The sequence below is a fragment of the Crassostrea angulata genome, chromosome 4, assembly GCF_025612915.1.
Source record: "Crassostrea angulata isolate pt1a10 chromosome 4, ASM2561291v2, whole genome shotgun sequence".
Lineage (NCBI taxonomy): Eukaryota > Metazoa > Mollusca > Bivalvia > Ostreida > Ostreidae > Magallana > Magallana angulata.
Window position 1 is genome coordinate 5987164 of NC_069114.1, and position 19689 is coordinate 6006852.

The 19689-nt window shown below is 33.0% G+C and overlaps 2 protein-coding genes across 2 annotated transcripts; both read right to left on the reverse strand.

Annotated features, from left to right (window-relative positions):
• Positions 1-2513: 2513 nt before the first annotated feature.
• LOC128180578 (uncharacterized) lies at positions 2514-8997 on the reverse strand. The gene is made up of 3 exons (XM_052848701.1): positions 8161-8997; positions 7545-7836; positions 2514-2643 (listed from the first exon to the last, which is right to left on the reverse strand). Exons 1-3 carry the CDS (start codon positions 8831-8833, stop codon positions 2514-2516), a joined length of 1095 nt encoding a protein of 364 aa, XP_052704661.1. The 5' UTR covers positions 8834-8997.
• Positions 8998-12888: 3891 nt separating this feature from the next.
• On the reverse strand, positions 12889-16006 carry LOC128180579 (GRIP and coiled-coil domain-containing protein 2-like). The gene is made up of 4 exons (XM_052848702.1): positions 15947-16006; positions 15435-15523; positions 13561-13704; positions 12889-12996 (listed from the first exon to the last, which is right to left on the reverse strand). The coding sequence occupies exons 1-4, from the start codon at positions 16002-16004 to the stop codon at positions 12889-12891; spliced, it is 399 nt and encodes a 132-aa protein (XP_052704662.1). The 5' UTR covers positions 16005-16006.
• Positions 16007-19689: the final 3683 nt, after the last annotated feature.

Below are 19689 nucleotides of genomic sequence, written 5' to 3' on the forward strand. Positions count from 1 at the left end.
TTTTATGATTTCGTGTCGGCTTTAATGTATGGAAAGTGAGATCTATTTTGTTTTTAAGGACGTTGGTACCTGAAATACTAGCAATGTCATTTATCCGAAAACCACTTGGAAATACAGACGGGGACCTACAATTTACATTTACTTTATTTGTGATCCATGTTACATGCAATTTTATTTAAAACATGGAACCCCAAACAGAAATTATCATTTTTTTGGAATTATTGCTAAAATTTGACATGAAAATTGATTATCTTAAGAAATCAAGCAAATATTTATAGTTTGAACTATTATCTAATTATGATATCCATACAGTTTGAAGTTCAACGCATGTAGAAACTATAAAAGAAATATCTAAGTCAAAATGAAAAAACCCACTTGATTTACTAATGACTTCAAATGCCAGTAATTAATTTAAAAAAAACAACAGCAGATGTAAAGATCGTCATACAATTTTGTATTAATCAAATTATACCGCAAAGGAATTAAATATTAGTGATGCCACTTTTCAAACACTTTGCAAACAAATAGACATAATTTAATGTCTCGTGTAAAAGTAAATAAATTACTGGTCACATTCAAAAATTTGAGATACATTATGGCATTAAATAATTTAGCTAATTTTAGGCAAAGATTAGAGACAATTTTCTCTTGACTTCCATGAAATATTTGCTAAATATGCCATAATTTATTGAGAAAAAAATATCAAAATATTGTTTAAATATGTTTTAGGAACAACGTAAATATTTCTTAATACATAAACCTATGATTATGAAAGTTTGATCTGAGTTGAAAAATAGGAAGCTAAAGTAACAAAACTCTAAAACTATTGAGTTATGAAAATTGTTCATTTTCTTCTTGAAAACCTTCTGCCACAAAATATAGTCACTAACTAAACTCTGTAAATATAAACATAAAACAGAATTGATATATGATGCATAGTTTTTAGACTAGAGGTTAAATAAAATAGTTACCCAAAAAGAGAGGTTCGAACCGCTTTAAAATATCAATAGATTTTAGTCGACACAAGTCATTTATACTGGTAATTCAAATGATTTATAAACATGTTTACCTTGTGAGGGATGAAATGATTTGCTTTATCCTACAGTACTTCGGTGTATGCATTCCATATAAAACAAAATAAATGCATTTTTGTTTTCAATGATTTATAGATTTGCGATCTCTTGTATTTTAACGCAATTTAATGTATTTTATACATGTAAGTGTATTATGATAAGTTACACTTTCTGTATCCAGTATTCAGAAATAATAATTTGTATTTATCAAATCAGGTTGCAGACTTGTCTAAACTCTAATGTGTCTTCATTCTTTTAGTTAAAAACCATGTATCAATAACATATCTCCACTTTAAAAAGAGAATCACAAATTAAGTTTATGGTTGTGCATTTGTATCAGTGAGTTTAATCGGCTTCGATTTTCAGTATAAATATCTGCATTTAATATCATATTAATGCATATTAATGCATCTACAGGTACATACATCGTATGTTATAAAAATATACTGTTCATATATAAATTACAAAAAAAAATATTAGCCATTTTCTCGGGAAGCAATTTTAATGAAAGATTTATTAAAGGTAAAGTTATTACTAAATGTGATGTAAACTTGTTCGTGGTAAATGTTGTAGAAAGGAAAAAATGGTTTAGAAAAAATATGATGTAAGTTTATAAAATGCAACACATAAAATTAATATTAGGGCACTTTTTTAAATATCAATTATTCTTATTCTCTCTCTCTCTCTCTCTCTCTCTCTCTCTCTCTCTCTCTCTCTTTCTCTCTCTCTCTCTCTTGCACATTTATTCGGAAGAAACCCCGGTGTGTACATCAGTTCCAGAGAAAATCCAATGGCAATCAAATTCTAGAATTTCGGTCTTTCTCATTATTTGAATGTGACAATACATGTACATGTAACTTAAATCGCATTAGTGATAAAATGCAATCATCATTTTATAATACATACGCTTACTTATGTTTACGTCCGAACTTACGCCTACCTATGAGTGGACGTAACATTTTGGCTTAACTTTAGTCGGACGTAAAGATACGCTCTTTAATGAAACGCAAATATTCGAACTAGTCCCATATTTACACCGGCGCAGCGCTAAGTCTGGACGTACGACCCTTTATGAAACGAGACCCTGGCTTTTGACAATGTGCCCTAAATTCAATGGGGGTTGTTTACCTTTTTTAGATTGTTATTTCTATTTAGTTTTTATTTCTCTTTCAATTAGTGTCTTACAAACAAGATTTTCAAGATAGTGACTAGACCCCGGAACTTCAAATCTACAGGGTTCATTTAATCTTTAAGGGGTTACATTTACTAATGCTTTAAGATTGATATCCGTCAAGGAAAGAAATTTCAGGATATTGTGAACAGATCATGTGGTCTACCCACCAACATACCAGTACGCAACATCTTAGAAGTGTTAAAATATTTTCTTTCTTTCAAAAATAATAAATAAACAAATATCTGAGTATCTACAGGTTTATAGTACTAAGTAAATATTTTTCTGCATCTACTGGAGTATGCCCTGACCTTGAACGAGAGTGCGAGTGTTTCATACTGTAGGCTGAGCTGATGAATGGTCTCCTTCTGTTCCTTCATCAGCAGGGTCTTCGTAAGTCTACAAACACACAACTCTTACAATCACGACACTTGCAAGATAATTTTAACTTGTTTTTTTTTTTAAAGAATCTCTTTATGATTATCACTTTATAAAGTTTTGTAACTGTAAACATAATGCAAAATGAGAATTATTCATTAATTAATTAATAAAAATCACCGTAAATAAAAAAAACAACCCGTTTTGCTTAGAAATTTGTAATAGCTTCACTTTAAAGACCAAACTCCAATTTAAAACTCTTCTGACTTTTACCCCGCCTTTAGTATTTGATTTTTATGTTGGCAAACATCAATTCATAAAGGGGGTTGGGGACAAGAGTCTGGTATCTATTCCCTTGCTCCAGGAGCCAATCGTAAATTGTAAACATTTAGTTAAAATATACCTGCACGACTTTGATTGTCAATCTTTTTATGATATTTACCAAACAAAAAAAAAGTTTGAAATAAAGCAAATATGTTACATTATACGATTGCATAACAATTTACCTTGTAGTTTTCAGGAGGAATTGAAAAAAGTAAAATTGTTATTGGAAGACGGACGTCTGAAATTGCTTTTTGATTTTGAACACTGTTCGTTATCACATGTAATTTTTATGACCCTGAGATCGGAAGTGTGATTTAGAGTATCTAGTATTGAGCTTCAGGTTAACATATTTACTACGCATTAACTACGCATATCTGAAAATCTTTAGCCTTCAAACAATATGTTGGAAATTTTCTCATGTCTGTTTAGAGTCTGTGTGAGTTTATCGCATTTAAACACATAATTATAAGACGGTTTTGGTCTATTCTAAGACTCTTTTTTTGTGTATAAAAATGTGTAGAAAGGGTGCATCATCCAAAATATCTTTGATTTTGGGGAATAGAATGAACCACCAGTCTGCAAAACGTGATAATAAATTATCTAAAGACCATGCAAAGTGTTTTATTTTTTAAATTTAATGTCAAAAACAAGTATTATACTGATGTTAAATAACAGCTTTGTTAAGAACTTATCGCTACTACCGTATTATTTATTTTTACAAATTAGGCCATGTGGGGCAGTTATATTCTGTAAAATAGTATATGTATTTCCTTTCTCTGCCATGACACAGACTCGAAGAACCTCAGATAGACTGATCTGTCAGTAATGTATTCATATATACCATGTTAGATAAAGGTACCAGATTATTCTTTGGTAGATCTTTTAACACTTGGTAATTCTCTTTGACTTTTTGTCGCTGAATGGATGTTTAAGCAGCAGGATATATTCCCGATTACATTTTGAATTTATGCCTTTGTTAATTAAACCATCCATTTATGAGAACCTATTCAAGGATATTAATAAAGAACTGACCACATTTAAAGCTGAACACCGCTCGTACATGTAAATAGGCACTGTCACACAGATACCTGGTATATAAACCCTTCGATTCCGTTACACCCGATTGCACATCTGAAACTCGTGGCCGACGTGTAGTATTCCTTTCGTGGTTTTTCTATTTTATGCATTTATTTCGTATTCTATGTGCGTATTCTGTTTGTAAATAATGGATTGACCAACTTATTTGATGTTAGTATTCTCCTGGCTTGAAAAAAGTGCGTAAAAGTTGATAATTTCATCGCGACCGATGAAAAGTCAAAATGTACGTCCACACAGGTGAGACCTCTACAGCGAAGTACTTTGAACTGTTTAGACGTCTGTGCCTAATATAGGGGCTGTAGGGACATCAGTGAGGAAAAAGAAAAATGGCGGGCAGTGCCTATTTACGAGCGGTGTTCAGCTTTATGAATTGCTACGGAAAAACCTTGCATCATGAAAAACGACCGATTAGTTTAAAATAGATTTGAATTTAAAGCCACATAAAATGTACATAATTTCCGAGAGTGGTACAATTTTCATATTTTTTGAAGTATTCTTATTGACAATTGTGTAACTGTTTACAAATAGATATTTTCTACAAAGTGAAAAATCTCTTTTAATATCACACAAATGGCTCAAATATTTGTGAATTTTTATTTTATATATAGTTTTAATTTTTCGAAGTGAACTTGAATATTTTTTGTGATGTGTGATTTTCGAATGAAGTTAAAAGTATCTTATAAATCATGATTTTTATTAGTGATTTACTAAAATGGAGTCAAGGCCTATAATGGGTCAAATTCGTGGTTTTCACTAAAAACGTTTAACTTATTAATTATTGTCAAACAGTTCAATTTATTCATTTACACTTTAATGTGTCAATGTAGCTCACGGTGATAGGCAGAGGCTCGTAGTCTTTACTGCTCGATTGAGAGGGGGATCGAACCTTACTGACGGCGTTTAATTTTAATTCATAAATATAACATTTTTTTCTTCTTTTTTTTTGATAATTATAAATGACGAAATGATAAAAAAAAATTATAATGACGACAGTTATGTAATGTTTATTTCCTGTTCACGCAATATTGGATAAAGATAGCGCTTGCACAGATATGAGATAATGATGTGATGTTTAGAAAGTAAAAAAAAAACCAAAAGAGACAAGTACCAAATGCATGTATAAGTGTAAATTATTTATTTATCAGAAAATACTGTTGTATATTATACATGTACATATCTGATGAACACTTTCATATGTAAAGTTTTTTATATGTTCATATGCCATTTCAAAATCCTGGGTAAGGGGGGATTTGTCAGGCCTTGTACGTTCTTGTCCTTTTTTATGTCAATAAAACTGTATATATTTATTTGCACGGATTTTGACCTGATCGGATCCCAGCAAAGAAATAGAGGAAACCCTCGCCAAGTTATGATGACAGCGGATGTCCAAGGTGCTTTCAAAGTGGTACCTAATCTTGGACAAAAGCCAACGTGAAGATTGTTCAGTGTCCTCATGTTATAAATGCTTAAACTAATGACCACGGTATCCTCCATTTCCAGTGTCTACTTATAAACAGAAGAAGTATACTTAATATATGCAAGCCAAAAAAGAGATATTATTTTTTATTTCAAACATTCTTCCATAAAAACTGTCCTATCAAGAACATTAAAAGTGTGATTTTGTTTACTAATTAATTCTTAATTTCTTTTGACATTATGTATATAAATAGTGTATCGGATACTGTGATGTAGATACTGTGATTGTTAACAAATTTACACAGACCCTGAAACCTCTATTATTGTGTTTGCTTTTAAAATCTTTTGATACAGGTGTTTCTGCAGTTCCGATGGAGTGTGTCTCTTATTCTTGAGATATCTAACCCAACTCTATATCATTACATATTCCCTATAGTATATTCTGCAAAGCTATTATCAAGTTTTACATGCTTAAAAATGTATTTTATTAAAATAACTTTTCCCACCTTACATCCTGTATGCTACCCTAGGTCTTGCTTACATCAACTATAAGTAAAGTTCCAGTTTCCATATTTTAAGAATTTCAATACATCATATTTTTGTTTATTAGTACTAGTATATAAATGGCAATTTGTTATTATCAATTAATGATTATCCAGAGGATAAAATTCATTCCTTTTCATTGCTTTTTTTTTTTTACAAAACAATGAAAATTGATCATCATCATCAAATGATTTTGAGAAATAAACCTTTTTGTAGAATTCATTTTTGCCTGATTTTCCTTTTATCAAAAAAGAAGAAAAACCTGACAATTGGTTTTCATCATTCAGTGATTATCAAGAGAAATTCGTTAATCATGAGTATTAGATTTGTTATTTACTATAAAGTAAGAACATGGGGAGTTTACGTAAAGACGAATTGGATATCTCGAACCCCTGAATATCTCGAAGTTTTGTTGAAGTCACGAAAGTTTGAGAAACCGATTCTACCTGTGTTTTTATTTTTTATGATTACAAATCATGACTATCCTGCACCCCTATAAAATCAGCTTTCTACGAATTTTTACATCTAATACATGTCATAGAAGTTTTAACAGATATTGTATTAAATAGGTTGGGACTAATCATGATCAAATAATGAGGGTAATATTTGTACCTATGGAAGAAAACAATAAAACGTACAATGTTTAGCAGCCTAACAGTCTGATTAATGATTTGTAAATTCGATGGCATTTTAGCATATATATATATATATATATATATATATATATATATATATATATATATATATATATATATATATATATGCAAATGTGCGATAAAGTTTATCTGAACGTTTTATAAAAGTTCTAATCAGTAATTGTATATATCAAACAATCCCCATTCAGATTTGTCTCTTTTGAATTTTATTTTTTGAAATCCACGGTTTATGTATTCACATTTAAAAAGTTCGAGGGCGGATGAGAGAGACGAGGTATACCATTAAACATTTTTACACATCTCGCATGACATGTGGCGATAACGAAGTGTTCAAAATCAAAAGTCAAAAGACAAATATAAAACAGGAGCAGAGCAAACACGGAAATCTAAAAATATTAAAGGTAGGATCAGTTGCAATGGAGGAGTGAGCATCCTCTGCTGACCGGTCACACCCATCGTGTGCTGTTTGTCGTATAAATCGGGAAAAAGCGGAAAAACCCGTACATGTATATAAATCCAAAATTTCTGATGACAAATGTAAGTTATATTTTAGGGGGATACTATACATTGTATTTGATTATATAAATTAAATTTATTAATTGACAATTACCTTGTCGGCATTCAGTCATGAATATAAGTTACATAAAACAAAACATTAAACATAGCATGCAAAAGTTAAACATTAACTAATAAATCTACAATGGACAAAACATTGGGTGAACAAAACTGAGACAGTGTAAAAATTATTGGTATTCATAAAAGTGTATAAGTGTTCATTGTTGACAAATAGACCGACTTCAAAGATTTGAAGCTAATATCTTTATTCGAACATATTTTGTTATTTTAAAAAACACCCACACAATTGATTCAGACACAAGTTCTTACAAATTTGCCGTTTCACTCAATTGCTTGGAAACAAGAGCCATTCTGTATTTTGTGGCATTCTGTATTTTGTGGTATGGTTTCTGTCTCAGTGACTGTTGATAAGACTGTTCCGCTCTGTGTAGGTCCCCCACAGCGTGCTGACAGATCCCCAGTATCTGCCACGAGAGGTCTCTAGTATCTGAATCTACATATCTCCTGTCATCATAGAGCAGCAGTGTCTGTAGGTCTGTCAGTGACTGTAAACACTGGGACCGTTTACCTAGTCTGTAGTTACATAACACACTTAACATGTCTGTCAATACATAGGGTGAAATACTGTACATTCCTAATTAAACGCGAGGAATTTATATCCGCGTAAAATCGCGAGAAGCATCCCTCGCGGATTTTAAATTCTCGCCATTATTTTCTGAGAGTTGGGGCCTATAAGAAATATGGATAAATGTCCTGCGTTCGCGATTTTTTATTCTCGCGATTTGACAGAAAACAGTAGGATCGCGGAAATAAGTACTCGCGTAATATAAGGAATATACAGTATACAAAATTCGTGCACCGTTTTCTTTGCTTATTTTCTGTTCTAGATTATATTCCTGTACATAATAAACATCACTATAAAGACGTACATGGTATACCCAAGCTTTCTTCATACGTTTGGACAGAGACCAACCAGGCACAGATTCATTGTACCTTTCTAGGTATACTGTGTAATACATGATATAGGGCTGTGTTAGTCTTGATCTAACCAGAGCTGTAACATGAAGCGCCTCTCTATATCTACATGTTCTGTAGTAATACAGAGCAAGATACAACATACAAGACACATTACCCACACTACCTGCAAGCTTCAACAAGTTACCAATCAGTCTGTCTGACCTGTATACTACTTTATTTGTACTAACTGTTGAAGTATCGAGGTATAAGAATGCTGTATTAACTAAAACATATGCTGTGCATTTCTGTAAAGTTAATGTCTCATATTCTGTAAGTGACTGATTTGACAAAACTATTATAAACCTCAGAATAAAATAATCCTCCCTTATGTTTCTGTTTAAAAAGGATATACCATATATTTCCTTTATGATACAAGCGTCTGTATCAGCAGCACTCTTGATATGTCCAAGAAATGGCTCTATTCTAACAAGGATGTTACATATAACAGGTTCAACCATTTTTCTAACCGTCGGACTTTGTAGCAGACAGGTCACGCCCATTTCGTAATACCCGTTCAGTTGCTCTAACAGACACTCTCGTGATCGCACACCTTTGACTGTGGACAATTTGCTGGCAATCATGTTGTTCTGTGGAATAAAAAAAATTTGGCAACACGCCTCGAAAGACACAATGTAAAAGAAATTTGAAACATTTCCAGAAACAATCCAGTAAGTTATTTGGGGACCATGTAATATGTCCTATTTGTATCAACCAGAACATCGTTGTCTTCACGAAATACGAACAAAGGAATGGTTCCTCTATGCCACGATTGACGACTTCCTTTAGAAATATTTTCAAAAGCCCGTAACATAGAAATGGGGTATGATTCATGGAATAGATCAGATTTTCTTCTGCGTGAGAAAAGGACAATCTCCATTCCAGTTCATTTTCAGCGCCCGCTATTTTAAGTCCAATGGGCACAAAATGACAATCATTTCTTAGAATGTCATCAAACAAGTGGTTTAGAGGCCAGTTATGCAGAGTACATCTTTGTCTCCAATAACAGGTTAACCGTGACCAATAGGAACAATGGAAGCAAACAGCACAGTCAGTTTCTTTTTCTCCAATCATACCGCTAGCACAAGAACCATGATTTATTGGATTGTTGAAAGGTCTAATTGTCATCATTTTAGTTAACGCAATCTTTTTCCATCTTTCACTTGATAAGTACACGCCGTCATTGAATGGAACAACTGACGATTCAATGAGTCCATCTCGTGGTGGCGTCAGAAGCTGTAGTCTGGCAAACCCCGGAAGTGTATCAGTGTCCTCCATGAGAATAATGGAATATTTTGATAAATCATAAGCAGTGGACTGTGATAAGTCAGTTATCACTTTATGATTGGTAAGCCATAACATTACGTCTGTGTCAGAAGATTTAAAATTGAAACCTTTCCTACGACTACCACTTTTCATTATTCTATAACCTTCATGTATCTCTACAGGTTTTATTATCATCTCCTTCATGTCTATCGATTTGTCTCCACTTAACGTTTGATATGAACATCCCGTCATTGAACGGAATAACAGATGATGATATGTTTCTATCTAGTGGTGACGTCAGAAGCTGTAGTCTGACAAACCCGGGTGGTGTGTCAGTGTCCTCCATGAGAATGATGGTATGCTTTGACAGATCATAAACACTGGACTGTGACAAGTCAGTTATCACTTTATGATTGGTAATCCAGAACATCATGTCTAAGTCAGAAGATTTAAACCTGAAACCTTCCCTATAACTACCACTGTCCATCATTCTACAACCTATATGTATCTGTACAGGTTTATGTATAATCTCCCTCATCCAACACCTCCCTCCTGGCGGTAACCTCTGTCGGTGTCCCTATAGGCATATAACCACACAGACCCACGTACAGGGCCTCAGACAAACGGCGATTGTCAGACATTCCGTGAGTTGCACTTTTGTCCAATTATATCTTCTTTTTATATTGTCCAACGGTCTTTATGGAAATTGAGTTTCACTATGTTTAAATGTAAGACGACAAACACGCTTGGTAACATTGATGTCAGACACGGACTTAGTATTGATGTATCACCAGATTTGTACATGCTGTGACTGAAAATTTTCAGCCTAGTAATAGACCGAGATTCTGGGGTTTTCATGTCTACTTTCGCTTTAAATATTTACCCATTAGACAAAGTCACAAGACAATTGTTTTATCCCATTTATTATTGCATAACATAAAAACATTTGTCTAACTTAATCATATTATAATGATGGTAAAATATTATTGAGAAAATTTTACTCCATTTATCATACAGAATTGTAGTTACAACATACTAGTATGTAAGATTTACACAGTTGAAGGACTTGACGCTCTGCCCTCTTTGCGTTTAAAAATATTGTGTTTTGATCAAATGTTAATAGATCTACGAGTTGTGGACACCAAATCTTTTGTCAACATATTTGTCTCTTAAGTTTAATTCAATGTACAATTTTACTTTTAAAATGCTAAACGATTTGGTTTTTAGCCGGGCTCTGCTGTAAGCAGAGTCCTGGCTCTAGACAGGCAAATCGCCAATGTTACTATAAATAGCACAACTTCAAAAGTAAACAAAAAACCAAACAGCGTCAAAGTAAAAGCTTCCGCTATACCAAATATTTACACAAAAAGCCACGCTTTGTCAAAAGTGCTGGCATTTGGTTTTTGTTCTTTTAAATTCGAGAGAATTGTCCATCATTTTTAGTTTTCTTATTAATAACGTGCTTTAAAAACAAGACTATGCATTTTCGACACATATAATGTGCATGAATTGTTATGAACTACTTTGCTGCGCGTTGAAGAAATAGGGATTGAATATATAACGTTTGTTGCAAAATTCAACTGTTGAACTTTTTTCTACTAGACAGACATTCTTTTGTTTATAGCCGCTTACAAAATTTTGTCGCTCTCTGAAGCTTTGCCGACATTAAAAGCATGAGAGAGAGAGAGAGAGAGAGAGAGAGAGAGAGAGAGAGAGAGAGAGATTTTCAGCTTTACTACACAATTTGCATAAAGACACACCAAAAGAGCCAGGCTTTCAGTACTTCAGTACTTTGATTTATTAATTTAATGGCATGTTTCATTTTTTCTACGTCAATTAATTATGGAAAACTGAGCTGACGTGTGTCATTCCGTGTGTCTGTGTTACGTCTCAATTACTTTTGTTTTTGTAAAGTTACTGCAAAAGTAAAGAAAAAGAGTGGCCAATTTCACTTTATTATGAAATCACAATATTGCACTCTGAAAGACAAGTTAATGTAATCACATCAATTCACTGTCATATCGTAAATGTAATCACATCAGTTCATTCTCAGATCGTAAATGTAATCACACCAGTTTACTGTCATATTGTAAATATAATCACATCAGTTCACTGTCATATTGTAGATGTAATCACATCAGTTCACTGTCATATTGTAAATGTAATCACATCAGTTCACTGTCATATTGTAAGTGTTAAATTTAATTACTGGGTGTATGTACATAAATACAAAAGTTACAATATGACACCAGAATTCATAATACAATTAAAAACATTATAATTAATGAAAATGCCTTTTCTGGAGAAAAGTTCATTAGAATAAATGCAATAGTCAACATCAAACTTTAAAGATGATTATTGTTCCTATCTGTAAACTGTAAGGTTTATTTCACTGGCCCTTATCAATTAAAAAGAAAAATAAACATTATAGATTTCAATAGAATAGAAAGAACCAAAAAAAATCAAACTTTTTTGATGAGTTTTAAAACATTGACAAACAACATCAAAAGGAATGTACATTATTGCAGGATCTGTCAACACATCTCACAAAGTTAGAAGGGAATGTCTGTTCATAAATATAGTATGTCATGTATCTGTACAAAATGGATTTGTACAAGTTTCACTAATTATAATTTAAATTAGAAAAGGAATGCAGTGTACACGTTAAGGAAGTGAGTTGTGGTTGATAATTTTCACAAAATATCTCTACCAACTTGATGATATAATGATAACATATTTTGAATTTAAAAAAAAAAATGTTTGCAAAATGCGAAAATTTATTCTCAAACTGTGCATGAAATGAAACGGGATCAAAATCTAAATGTTGGTCTTAAACATTAAAACTTTTTATCTTGTACGTGTTGAAATTCTTCAGATTTTGGTTTTTTTGTAAATTATACCTTTCAATCTAAGTATGAAGAAATGTTTTTTTAAAACTCTTTTCAGATAAATCTGATAATCTCTTCACCCAAAGAATCCACAACAAATGGCAGTGCTAAAAACCATCATTTGTCTCTCACACCAATCCTGACCAGCGGTGGAGGTAAGACCCCCACCCGCCTCCTTGCTGCTGCTGTTGTTGGGGTTGATTGGCAGAGTTATCTTCTCCTTAACCAAAGAAAAAAAAAGAGAAATTTTAGTTTAATAATTAAATATAATACTTTTAACCCTTTGAAATATTGAACCTGGGCTTAGAATATTGCAGACTTTTTTTTTTGCAGTATCAAAATATTTGACATGGGTATTGCTATAGTATATAAGTAAACAATTGTGAAAAAGAAAGATATTTGCAATGAATATCCTTATGACAAATAATGGTTTCCAAAGAAAACCCTAATTAAATCTACTCAAGATTGTCAAAATAAATTTAACCCTAAGCAGCTGCATCCAGAGTTGTCTTTTCCTCGGGGCTGAGTTTGAGCATAGTAGTCAGCAATGGTACAAGCTGCTGTCGCTCATCTCCGACCTTCAGACTCAGAAACTGTAAAGTCAAGGCCATATCACTCTGTATCTTATATGTAACTTACAAAATGACATTATTAAATAGTTATACCCAAACTTATTCATTGTAAGCATTCATAGAGATAAAATTTGGAAATCTTCAGATCAAATCATCAATTTGCCCCTCTTGTGGTGGAATGAAACACTGGGATTTTCTTTACCAATCCAGTTCTTCATATTTTTTAAATTTCTTTCATTTTTCATGTAAATCTTTCATATTTTTTTTTATTAAATCAGAAGGTTTTGTTACAGAAAGCGTCTACTGTTGACTGCAAAACAGGCTGACGGCTGACAGTTGACACTTTCCATTAAAAGTCGCCAACTGTCAACCTGTCATTTAATCAACAAAAGAATATCATTGAATGTGTCAACTGTCAACCTGTCCCTTGGTCGACAGTAGATTGTGTAGTGGAAGTGTCAAAGGTCAACCTGTCCCCAAAAGTGTCTACTGTCAACCTGTCCCCTGGTCGACAGTAGAGTATATTTTGGAAAGTGTCTACTGTCAACCGTCGACCTGTCCCCTGGTCAATGACATCATGCGCACCTTCAGGAGAATATTCTTGAGGTACTCCATGTTGGCTGCCTCTTTTTCACGTTGCTGATTCCGCTCCAATCGACGAATTTCTTCTTTCAGGATTTTTGCCTGCTCCTCCAATCGCATTACTGTAGCCTCATTTTCACTTGACAACTGCAATAACATCATCATTATATAATTTAATTCTGGTTGTAACGTGGCATTCGATTGGATAGAAAAAATTAGTTCAATTTGTATAACCTGCTTTGCACTACACAAGACTTGACCTTATGTTTAAATTTTGAAGAGATTAATATCATTTTTAAAAGTAAAACACACTCAATTTGTACAGTAAATTTTAGAACAATAAACAATATGAAATGAGCTCAATATCTACCCAAGTTATACTCGTATCACATGGATTCGAGCAATTTATGCTTTTTTATAATCCGCTCTGCGGATTATAAAGGGTGAACTGCCCCAACCAAGGTTTACTTCTATAACTTGGATAGACCATCGAGTTCATTTCTTAAATAGTGGGTTTTTTTCTTTTACTAGTAAGGTTTAAGGATATAAGAATTGGTTTTGAAACAAGCAATTTTTTAAGTCTCCACTGGGTGAGGTTGTATTTAACCACAATAAAGAGTAGTTCCGAATAGAAAATGGTGATCTTTCTCTGAAAAAGTTTTCACCTCCTTGAGATGTTTTATACAATTGTAACCTTTGTGATAAATTTTCTTTCTTTGCTGTTTCAACTTCTTACCTCGGTGAAATACTCTAAACATTTCTTACCTCAAAGAAATGTTCTATTCATTTTTTACCACGGTGAGATGTTTAATAAGCTTCTTACTTCAGAGAAACGTTTTAAAAGTTCTTAACCTCAGTGAGATGTTCTATTATTTCCTTTACTCTGTAAAATTTTCTGTATGATACCTCTGCAAGATATTCTATAAGTGTCTTACCTCAGTAAGATATTATATAAGTTTCTTACCTCAGTGGGATTTTCTAAACTTATTTTTCAATTTAATGAGATGTTTAATACATTTCTTACCTCAGTGAGATTTTCTATTAATACATTTCTCACCTTAGAGAGATGTTCTATAATTACGTTTCATACCTTAAAGAAAAGTTCTATATGTTTCTTACCTCAGTAAGATGTTCTGAAAGTTCTTTCCTCAGTGGGTTGTTCAAAACATTTCTTACCTCAGTGAGATGTTCTATAAGTTTCTTACCTTAGTAAGATGCTCTTTTCATTTCTTATCTCAGTGAGATATTCTATATACATTTCTTACCCCAGTGAAATGTTCTATATGTTTCCTACCTCATTGAGATGACATTCATGACATCTCTTACTTTAGTGAGATATTCTATATGGTTCTCACCTCAGTGAGATATTCTTTAAGTTTCTTATCCCAGTGAGATGTTCTATATGTTTCTTACCTCAATGAGATATTCTATACAGTTCTTATCTCAGTGAGTTGTTCAATACATTTCCTAATTCAGTGAGGTGTTCTATAAGTTTCCTACCTCAGTAAGATGTTCTTCTCATTTTTTATCTCAGTGATTCTATATACATTTCTTACCCCCAGTGAATTGTTCTATATGTTTCTTACCTCCGTGAGATATTCTTGACATTTCTTACGTTAGTGAGATATTCTATACGGTTCTTAACTCACTGAGGTGTTCTATAAGTTTCCTACCTCAGTGAGATGTTCTATATGTTTCTTACCTCAGTGAGATATCCTATATGTTTCTTACCCCCAGTGAAATGTTCTATATGTTTCTTACCTCCGTGAGATATTCTTGACATTTCTTACGTTAGTGAGATACTCTATACGGTTCATAACTCAGTGAGACATTCTATGCAGTTCTTAACTCAGTGAGATATTCTATATGTTTCTTACCTCCGTGAGATGTTCTATACGTTTGTGAGCTGTGGACATGTTCTCTTTCAGTGTCTCCACCTCTAGTTCTGTCAACTCTTTGGAGTGAACTACAAAATAAATTGCAGATTTATTGCCCTTATCTATAAACTCTCTCTCTCGCCCCCCCCCCCTCTCTCTCTCTCTCTCTCTCTCTCACACACACACACACACACACACACACACACACAAACACACACACACATATAAAACTGTGTTTTAATATATATTTTTTATTTAATTTTTCCATTCTAGCACACTTCTTTTGAGCCAAAAAATGAAGAGTCAGGTAGTATTATTTAAACAATTATGTGTTCATTTGGAATTTAATTTTGGGTACTTTATATTCATTTGATGAATGTCCTACTTACCAATCCTGAATATTGCCGATTGAAATAACTATCTACTGTTTGTAGAATCATAGAAATGGGTATTAATGTTTATTCAAAGTAAATCATTAATAAATGTGTTACTGAATGTAGAGTGCAGCGTACCTGTATCTTCTGGTCCTGTAGACAGTAATTTGACCAGTGGTAAAGGTGACGGCTTCATAGTTCCCTACAACAAAAGCAAAGAGTCCGCACTAAGCTTTGGGTAGTCAAAGAATTGTATCAAGAGTTTCCTAGCAAAGGATGAGTCAACTAATGTATGTTAGAGGTAAATTTTTAGGGTGATTAGAAATTTCTTAATCAAAGAGAAACATAAGACTAGTTTTGGTTACCTTTGAACAAGGCTCGGGATCTACAATTTCTGACCCCTGAAACAAAAAAACAAATATATCCAACTTAAAAAGTGATCTAAAAGCTTTTCAAAATGGCAAAAATGCCATCAGGAAAAAAAACAAGAGGCCCATGGGGCCACATCGCTCACCTGACCTTATCAAAGAGAAACATAAGACTAGTTTTGGTTACCTTTGAACAAGGCTCGGGATCTACAATTTCTGACCCCTGAAACAAAAAACAAATATATCCAACTTAAAAAGTGTTCTAAAAGCTTTTCAAAATGGCAAAAATGCCATCAGGATAAAAACAAGAGGCCCATGGGGCCACATCGCTCACCTGAGTTACAATGGGCTTTCAAAATATATTGTGCCATATGGCCCTCTGTAGAATAACAAAAGATAAATATTGTATAGTATTCAAATTTTACATTTATTTTTGCATACACGTAATCTTTGACATTGTACCTTCATGAAATACTGTTTTTACACAGAATAAGAAAATCCTACGCAAGATATAAAACTTAATATTTGGTAGGGGTACACTGTTCTAATTCTAATTCCCTGTATTTTCGTTCTGCCCCCCTCCCCCACTTAATAAAACGACCAAAATATATGAGAGCATATAGGTACATTTTCTTCCTCTGCTACTTACTAGTTATTGTATTTTTTTTAAATATAATAGTTATTGTATTTTATCAAAAAAATCCTACATGTATATATGTGAAGAAGAAAATTGCACCCCAATGCGCTCAATTTCTCAAATTAAAAATCCAACAATTTAATTTGTCTTCTCCATTATAATTAAATGACTGTTGTTTACCTCGCGTAAACTCGTGACTTTTATAACTTTACTCACACTTGATTGATGAATACACTGGAATGAAAAATGTTGTTACGTGACATGTTAAAGAGCTATAAAAATCAATGTTACCGTATTGACAGGCACATCACTCTAATTTACTTTGGCCCACCCATTATTTTCATTTTTATTCAAAAATAACAAATGGCTACAAAACAGGATAATTTTCCGCTGTTATATTTTCTTAGGAATAGCGATAATTTTTTTATCCCCGCAACAGAAATGTGTCAGAACTATGGAAACTGTTTTAACGATGTCCTTTTTATTAACTCACATTTCACATTATTCATTGTATAAAGAGGGGGCCCCAGAGAGTAGTTATATACAGCAAATCATTCTTTAATTTTTTTGTGTACAAGTATTTAACATACTCTAATTCATATAGAATTTCTAATGATCAACCAAAATTTCAGCGTCAATCGTAGAATTATAAGCAAGATGAGCTCAAAATTTTGCTAGGATTGAGTCATATTTTGTTCACATGAGTTAATTACATTCAGCTTAAGATTTTTACCTTGGTATTAAAATTTTCCTATTCGGCATTTAAAATGGAAAAAAAAATGAATGGCCTCAGATCTGTGTACAAACATAGAATTGTGTATCTCTGTATCTCTGTATCTCTGTATCTTGCTTAAAATTCGAAGCTTAACGCTCAAATATGTTAAGTAAATAGAAATTGTAAACAATTAAACACAAGAAACATGCACTATAACAAATAAAAAACACAATTTATTTTTCAAAATGAATAATATACATGTATATACCTACATATTTCCGTCAGCGATATTAAACTCTATTTAAACTGAATTAACTCGAGAAAATGCCGAGCATCTCAACAAAACATATTGCATTATTCTACCATTACGCAAAAGATGATACCGAATTACCGATAGCCTGATTGAATTGCATTTTAGTTCTATCTTAATGCATCAGATGTTGCTTAATTTGTGCACGTAAACAGTAAACTGTTTGATTTACCGAAGTCTCTGTTTGATTTGATACGTAAAATCAGGAAATACAAGCGATAGTTCCCAGGTTAACGCAAAGCATAAATGAAAACGAAACGAAAATCACAGTAAGCTAACACCACCACCATATGTGAAAACTGTCAATGCATTGAAATATTTAGCCTCAATTTACTCCACAAAATCGGCACCAATGTATTTTGCATGTTTCAAAGATTCCCTTCGTACACGAACTGTTGCACAACAAACAAATTCATCATTGTCAGGTCGACCTGCTTATCATATAGTGTCATGGCTGCTTTAAACAAAGAACCTCGTTTTAGAATTATGGAATACGAGTCTTGGTAAAATGGGTAAGCAAACCCGGGCCGGGGCAAAATAAAATCCGGGGCAGATAGGCAATCGTCAATTCCAATTATGCATTATTTTGCAGCAATATTTACAGCGAATACAAATATACTGGTCAGTAAATATCTTGAAATTTTAATGAGATTGGCAGACTAATAACTGTCATTCTTTTGTTTTGCCCTGGCACGGTCATGCCTACCCAATTACCAAGACCCATGGATGCTATAAATTGCTTGAAACACGCCTTTTCTTTCTTATTATTTTCGTAATAACTCAGATTTGAAACAGAATTAGCCCATAATTTTTGTTATGTAATTTATATTGTCCGTCCCATAAGGATTATTCATGCTAAATCACGTTGTATTTGCCTCAATAGTTCTTGAGAAGAAGATTTTTTAAAAAGCACCCCCCTTTTTACAGTTTTGAGGTTTTCTTCGCTTTCAATGAAAATTTTTCTTTCATTTCTGCAAATTATATTCATCTTTCCATATGCTTTGAGCCAAATTTGGTTGAATTTGGTTAAGTGGTATTAGAGAAGAGGTTCAAAATGTGAAAAGTTTACAGACAGACAGACAGACAGACGGACGACGGACAAAATGTGATCATAAAAGCTCACTTGAGCTTTCAGCTCAGGTGAGTTAAAAAATACTGAATGTCCATATAACTTGGAATGAAATAAATCAAACGAAACTTAATTTTTTGTAAATCCCCTCATGCAATATCAATTTACCTCCCCTTCTTTTCGCTCTTCATGCCGGATGTAGTGAACCACTAACTCCATTGCAGAGGAGATGGGACTCTGTCGCTCAGTGACTGCAGTTGACCTTACACTGATGACCTTTGACATTTGCTGCTGAGGCTCCCTCTGTAGGCGAGTGTTTTCACGTTCCAGTGAATCAATCTGCATCTGAAGCATGTACATGTAGATCGGCAGACAATCTTCTATTTTCCAAAGTTGTTTGACCCTTGGTCTTTTACCTTGTGAACTTGATTCGATAGGGATCGTTTGTTCTTTCATATAGTAGGGATGGTAATCGGTTACGAAATTGCTAATTGGTTAATCGCAAGACGTTCCGACTGATCAACCGGTTAATCGTATCAGAATTCAGAACTTACTTTTTGGAAACATATTTTTTGATTTCATTCTAAAAAGATGTTTATTTTTACATGCAAGAAGACTTAAAGTATGCAAATTTGTTAGCATAGTCAAGTTTAATGATACCATTTCAATAAAAAAAAGAAATTAATATAATAATATATAGTAATACACATGTAACGAATGAACGCCTTCCGTAGAAAATATACTTTTAGATGGCACTGATGCACCTGGTATTGATAATATTT

Coding starts and splice junctions, on each gene's coding strand:
- LOC128180578 (XM_052848701.1), bottom strand. CDS start 8,833: ATGATTGCCAGCAAATTGTCCACAGTCAAAGGTGTGCGATCACGAGAG. Junction 7,837..8,160: donor AGCTTGGGTATACCATGTAC/GTCTTTATAGTG, acceptor ATGTATTGACAG/ACATGTTAAGTGTGTTATGT. Junction 2,644..7,544: donor TTGAGTGAAACGGCAAATTT/GTAAGAACTTGT, acceptor GTGTGTTTGTAG/ACTTACGAAGACCCTGCTGA.
- LOC128180579 (XM_052848702.1), bottom strand. CDS start 16,004: ATGAAGCCGTCACCTTTACCACTGGTCAAATTACTGTCTACAGGACCA. Junction 15,524..15,946: donor TACAGGACCAGAAGATACAG/GTACGCTGCACT, acceptor TTTATTTTGTAG/TTCACTCCAAAGAGTTGACA. Junction 12,997..13,560: donor TCAAGAATATTCTCCTGAAG/GTGCGCATGATG, acceptor TTGACTTTACAG/TTTCTGAGTCTGAAGGTCGG.